Below are 6686 nucleotides of genomic sequence, written 5' to 3' on the forward strand. Positions count from 1 at the left end.
GAAAGGTTACTGAACTAAGGCCAGTTGCATGAACAGTCACTGTCTTAAGAACTAGTTTGACCAACTAGCAGTAAACCAAGCGTATCAATGTTGTGGTAAGGGACAGCATGTTGATGTTGGGACGGTCCCTACCCTTGACAGCCGTGATAAAACTTGGTATAATAGCTTAACACAATATCTTTGACACATGCTAGCTATGCTTATTAGAAGCTGAGAAAACACGCGTCCCTGGACCAAAAAAAAAAAAAAAACAGTCTTAAGTCTCTGGGGTATATTTGTAGAAATAACCAAAAATACATTGTATGGGTCAAAATTATTGATTTTTTTTCATGCCAAAAATCATTAGGATATTAAGTAAAGATCATGTTCCATGAAGATATTTTGTAAATTTCCTACCATAAATATAATTTTTGATTAGTAATATGCATTGCTAAGAACTTCATTTGAACAACTTTAAAGGAGATTTTCTCAATATTTAGATTTTTTTTGCTCCCTCAGATTCCAGATTTTCTAATAGTTGTATCTCAGACAAATATTGTCCTATCATAACAAACCATACATCAATGGAAAGATTATTTATTCAGCTTTCAGATGATGCATAAATCTCAATTTCATAAAATTGACCCTTATGACTGGTTTTGTGGTCCAAGGTCACAAATGTTTTTACAATGCTTCACGCAAACAACTTAGTATGACAAAAAAAATCTGATGATTAAAAAAAAAATACTTTAACGTGAAAATTATTTTTTGTAAAAGGAATGGTCAGATGTGCCTGATTTAATCCAGGAAGGATGGGGGGCTGATTTAGCATGTGCAGTATGAATATCATCACTGTAACTCATTCCTGATTGAAGAAATAAGCCATGTTGCAACCGTCCCCACTCTCCCATACAGAGGAAGGAATGATCGTTCACTCGTGCTTCGCTCTGCTCAAGTCTGCGGCGCGTCACGGCTCAGTATTATTTACACAGACTCAGTATTTGTCCGGTACACATGCAAACCAAACTGAAAAACCCATATGAAACAGTTCGGTACAAATGTGTGTACTGTTACACCCCTTATATATATATATATATATATATATATATATATATATATATATATATATATAAATTTGGACAGAGAAAAAAAAAAATGTAGTATTTTAGAATTAGCCAACAGTAGTCAATTTGTAATGGTCAACCCATAAGTGGTTTGATTTTATAAAAATGGCAAAAAAAGACACCAAGTTAAAGTTGCAGTCTGTAAGTTTTGCCTCTTTGTCGCCATCTCTGTTTGAAAACCTGGAATTGCAGCTCTGTGCGGAATTATCTTCCGTGTGTGGGGTTGTGCTCCGGCACGGCTTCAGTGCGGATGAATCTAATGTTCTGACCCAAATAAGAATTTTCACCGTATACTGCCATCTGAACAAGTAACAAGCCTGCCACGTTTGTTCTGACCAACTGAGGAAGAAATGTTACAATAAATCGCGCTACCAATGGTGATTAAATCTAACGATCAATTAGCTTATATCACATCAAACCATGCAAATGATTATTATTGTTATACTTTATTCTCAAATTATTAATGTTAACAACATCAGCATTGCGTGACAATGAGTATAGCGAGCATGTAGATTTACATTTCTGTACAGTCTAATCTAATTGTCATGCCATTCCAATTTCATATTAAGAAATTATTTTAACACAAAATCAAACTATGCTCCCTTCTAATTGGTTTTCTTTCAAATACAAATCTTGTGTAAACTCAGGTTCTCTGTAATCAGAAGCACATTTAAAACTGGAATATAATTTAATTTAATTCACAAGTGTTTCATAAACACAATCCTTTCTGGATTACAATCCGCCGTCAAAATTATGCATTTAATTATTCCAGCTGCTGTGAGAAAACAGTTATATAGTATCAAAGAAATAAATAGCAAATCATTAAACAATGGAACAAGTGGTATACATTTCTGTTAGAAAATGAATTAGCATAGATATATATACACTATATGGACAAAAGTGTTGGACACCTCCTTCTTTAGAACAGAAGAAGGCACTTCCAAAACTGTGGCAACAAAGATGGAAACATAATTCATGTATTTAAAACTGTATTCCCATCTCTGTTGCAACAGTTTTGGACGTGTCTAAAATGACTGTATCCATATGCACAAGTCATTGGTGTTTGGTGATGAGTTTTTGGCTCTTAAAGTCACAGCAGAGGTTCAGTCATGTCTTTCTGAACCGTGTCTTATACACAGAGACACTCATGTTAGACTAGAAAAGGCTCCTGTCCAAACTCATGCTATAAAATTAGAAGCACACAATTCCCTAGAATATCATTATATGCTTAAACATTAAGATTTGTCCTAAAGTAGTCAAACCTGTTCATTAGAAGTAACTTAGTAATACTTTTGTCTATAGTGTATTTGATTACGTAGCTTTGACTGTTTTGTTAAACAAATGAATCTGACCTGGATATGGCGAGGTAGAACATTCCCAGAGAAATGAGCGAGATTCCAATGTGGAAGGAGACGCCGACGGCACCGTACTCCTTAAACACCTTCCTGAGCTGCTGCATCTTACTGGGCTTCTCCTCTGACCTCTGACCTTCAGCGCCGGACACTGACGACACCTGATCCTGCTGAGACACCAAAGAAGCTGCCAATGAGTGCATGCTGCTGTGAGCGAGTCAGGATTCATATATGTGTGACCCTGCAGCACAAAAGCAGTCATGAGTAGCACAGGTATATTTGTAGAAATAGCCAACAATACATTGTATGGATCAAAATTATACATTTCTCTTTTATGACAAAAATCATTAGGATATTAAGATCATGTTCCATGAAGATATTTAGTAAATTTCCTACCGTAAATATATCAAAACTTAATTTCTGATTAGTAATATGCATTGCTAAGAACTTCATTTGAACAACTTTAAAAGGAGATTTTCTCAATATTTAGATTTTTTTGCACCCTCAGATTCCAGATTTTCAAATGGAAAGATTATTTATTCAGCTTTCAGATGATGTATACATCTTAATTAAAAAAAAAAAAATGGACACTTATGACTGGGTTTGTGGTCCAGGGTCACAAATAAACATCTGATAGTTCTCTCTGAATGTGAGCAAAACTAAAGAGCTGATCATGGACTTTAGGAAGAGACAGCAGCAGCCCTACACTCCTCTTATGATCAGTGGGACCCCTGTGGAGAGGGTGAGTAGCTTCAAGTACCTCGGTGTAAACATCTCCGAGAACCTGACTTGGACTACACACATCCAAACACAGGTTAAGAAAGCCAGGCAAAGACTGTACCATCTGCGTCAGCTGAGGAAATTCAGGGTCTCACCAGCAATCCTGAAAACTTTCTATTCAGGGACCATAGAAAGTGTATTGACTCAGTGCATCTCAGTGTGGTATGGAAACAGCTCCAATCAGGACTGCAAAGCACTACAGAGAGTTGTGCGCTTAGCTGAGCGCATCTCAGGGTCTGCTCTCCCCTCTCTGCAGGACATCTACCTCAAACGCTGCAAAAGTAGAGCTGTTAAAATCATCAAGGACTCTAATCACCCTGGTAACTGTCTATTCACTTTGCTTCCATCTGGTAAGCGCTTCCGTAGCCTGATGGCAAAAACTGAGAGACTTAGGAGGAGCTTCTTCCCGCAGGCCATCAGGCTCCTAAACTCTAACTCTGTGTCATAACATCACTTGACTTGACTTGACATGTAAATATCACCATATCAATAAGCTTCAGAATTTTTTCTACCTCATATTGCTGCTATTTACATACCCTGTACAACTTTTGCACATTCCTCTTATTATTATCTAAGTCAACAACATACTGACCTGCACATTTATATTTATATTTTATGTTTTTCTACTTTTCTTTTTCTTAATATTTGTATTCTATATAATTGCACTGTTCTTGGAGCGGACCTGACCTACATTTCACTGCTGGTTATACTCTGTATAATTGTGTATGTGACGAATACAAATCTTGATCTTGATAGAATGGCAGAGCTAACTTTAGCTCTAATTGTGTAGTGGAAGTAAATTTGTCTGTCCAACTGAAATCAAAGTTTGTGCAAGAATTTCTAGTGTTTGAGGTTCAGAATCCAAGCACTGGAAAAGTCAACGAGAAGTGTGTGTGTGTGTGTGTGTTTACTAGACAGATCAGTGTGTTTGTGCTGGTGCTAAAGTCACTGTGCTGGTTATGTTAACCTGTGAGCCACAAACATGACCTAACTCAACCTCCAACAACACAAAGAACACAGGCTTTCATTGCCATAGAGACGCCAGCTGTGTGCGTGCGTGTGCGTGTGTGTGTGTGTGTGTGTGTGTGTGTGGCAACATGCCAGTGCTTAAAAAGACAATGGTGTGTTGGGTGAGATAAGAGTGCGTGAGACGCAAAATCTACACACACACCGTCATGATGGACAAGACACACATCTACATTTATTACTGTGTGTAATACTAAATTAACTTATCTTTTAAAATGATATTTTGACTGAGTATCTGATGCCAGACAGAACTGATGCAGAATCCCAGCAAATAAGATTCATCTGAAAGTTACATTTATTTTATGACTTATATACTAGCATATGAATATTTACATATTTAATTACCTATATTTTAATGTAAGATGTCATAATAACATATGTCTCAATTAAACTATAGTTTAGTTTTTAATGAAATGTGAATCTAATTCACATAAGTGTAACCAATCATCAAAAGGGTTGAGAATTTTGTGCCATCGATGGTTAAGAAAACAAATATATAAATAATCTAATGATTGCTAAATATCATATATAACCAAAGACCAAATTTTATTAATTATTTAGCACCTTTTTAAATAGTTTTTGTTTGTTTGTGTATAATTCTTGGGCAATATTATATGTAAACAATCAAGCCAATAAAGTTCTTTACAACAGAAAATTAAATTGAGAACAAAACAGCTAGAAACTTGAGGAACGTTTGTTTTTGAGCAAAGACATGATTAACTTTCAGAAACCCACAACCTCGTTAAATCAGCCTGAAGTCAAACAGACTCATTATATGAAGAGATGTGTGTGTGCAATAAACTGTGCACTCAAAATTAATTTATATGAAACTAAATAGGACTTATGAAGCTAAAGCCAAAGAAAGGAAGCAGATGACGTGTGACCCTTGACCAGGAAACAAACACGGACTAACCCAACAAAACCAGACACTCCTGCTGACCCCAACAAACAGTCAAAGACTAGTGTTATTGAAGTAGTGCTTTACTCACACACACACACACACACACACGCACGCACACACAGAGAGAAAGCAGAAGAGCAGCGTCATCTGGAATGATCTGCATTAGTTTGACAGAACAGTGAAAGTGAAAGATGCCTGGATCAGCTGTTGAAGTAGAACTAGACAAACCAGTCAATGCATGATAACACAGCAGCCCAGAATACCGTGCACTTCAGTCCTGCAGCAGAACTCAGAAATACAGCAATGCATGTCCAGACAGAGGAAGTCAAATCACAACAATATAAGCATTGAGAAGAAAACATGACATGCAACCCGTTCAAAGAGCGCATGAGAGCCGCTACAAGCGTTCTGCAAACAATACGACACGATCAAGAACACTAGAACCCGCGGAATCCACCGGTCAGTGCTGGAAATATTAATAAACAACACTTCCATCAGAACTCCTGAAGACTTGACGTACCGTTTGAATGTTGGGAGCGCGTTCGTCTTGTGTTTTTCTCGATGATCGTCTCGTTTGGATCGCGACAGGAGCTGAAGAACGAACCGATAGAACCGACTCGAGTTCACGGAGTTTAAGAACGTTCCTCGGCGCGGCAGAGTTCAGAGAGAACGCCGCCATTCGCGCGTGAGCAACGAGAACCGGCGGAGAATCGTGTAAACGAGAACCGAATAGAACGGCTTTGCTTTCCGTTAATCTCCGGTAAACACGAGAGCAGCGGTAGTTACGCAATGAGCGGCTCGCGTCGAGTAGCGTTACTTGCAGACGCTGCGGTAATAAAGCCGCTCCAGAAACGTTCCTCCGACAATGAAACATCGCTCCGACATACATAGACGAGAATAACACTAAATATGATACGAACGTGACGAGCCTCAGCTGATCGATGATCAGTCCGCGAAGTCCCGCCTCCCTCCGTTCAAACACACGCACTCACTCACTCGCGCGCACTGAGAGCGTTCTGAACGAGTCGAGCTCGAATAAGAGCCGCAGCAGGTGCAAGAACCGACTGAGTACAGGGCGGTGAAACGCTTTGTTATGTAGAGCATCACAGTTATATGTGTGACCCTGGACCACAAAAACAGTCATAAGGGTCAATATTTTATGCATCATCTGAAAGCTGAAGGTATAAATAATCTTTCCATTGATGTATGGTTTGTTATGATAGGACAATATTTGTCTGAGATACAACTATTTGAAAAAAATCTAAATATTGAGAAAATCTCCTTTAAAGTTGTTCAAATGAAGTTCTTAGCAATGCATATTACTACATTTACATTTATTCATTTAGCTGACGCTTTTATCCAAAGCGACTTACAATTGCTATATATGTCAGAGGTCGCACGCCTCTGGAGCAACTAGGGGTTAAGTGTCTTGCTCAGGGACACATTGGTGTCTCACAGTGGATTCGAACCCGGGTCTCTCACACCAAAGGCATGTGTCTTATCCACTGCGTCATCAACATTTTG

General features: G+C 38.3%; 1 protein-coding gene across 2 annotated transcripts in view; it reads right to left on the reverse strand.

Annotated features, from left to right (window-relative positions):
* The window catches only part of LOC306844826 (protein FAM210B, mitochondrial-like), an 8011-nt gene extending 1777 nt beyond the window's left edge, over positions 1-6234 (reverse strand). The window contains exons 1-2 of one of the 2 annotated variants that reach the window (XM_079377221.1): positions 5683-6135; positions 2456-2625 (exon numbers count right to left, since the gene is read on the reverse strand). In XM_079377221.1, coding sequence (XP_079233347.1) covers positions 2456-2625; positions 5683-6051 — 539 coding nt within the window. In that variant the 5' untranslated portion in view covers positions 6052-6135. Of the gene's footprint in view, positions 1-2455; positions 2626-5682 lie in introns of both variants that reach the window. The other variant, XM_079377222.1, reaches the window with a different exon arrangement.
* Between the last annotated feature and the right edge of the window lie 452 nt (positions 6235-6686).

The sequence above is a fragment of the Barbus barbus genome, assembly GCF_936440315.1.
Source record: "Barbus barbus genome assembly, chromosome: 25".
NCBI lineage: Eukaryota > Metazoa > Chordata > Actinopteri > Cypriniformes > Cyprinidae > Barbus > Barbus barbus.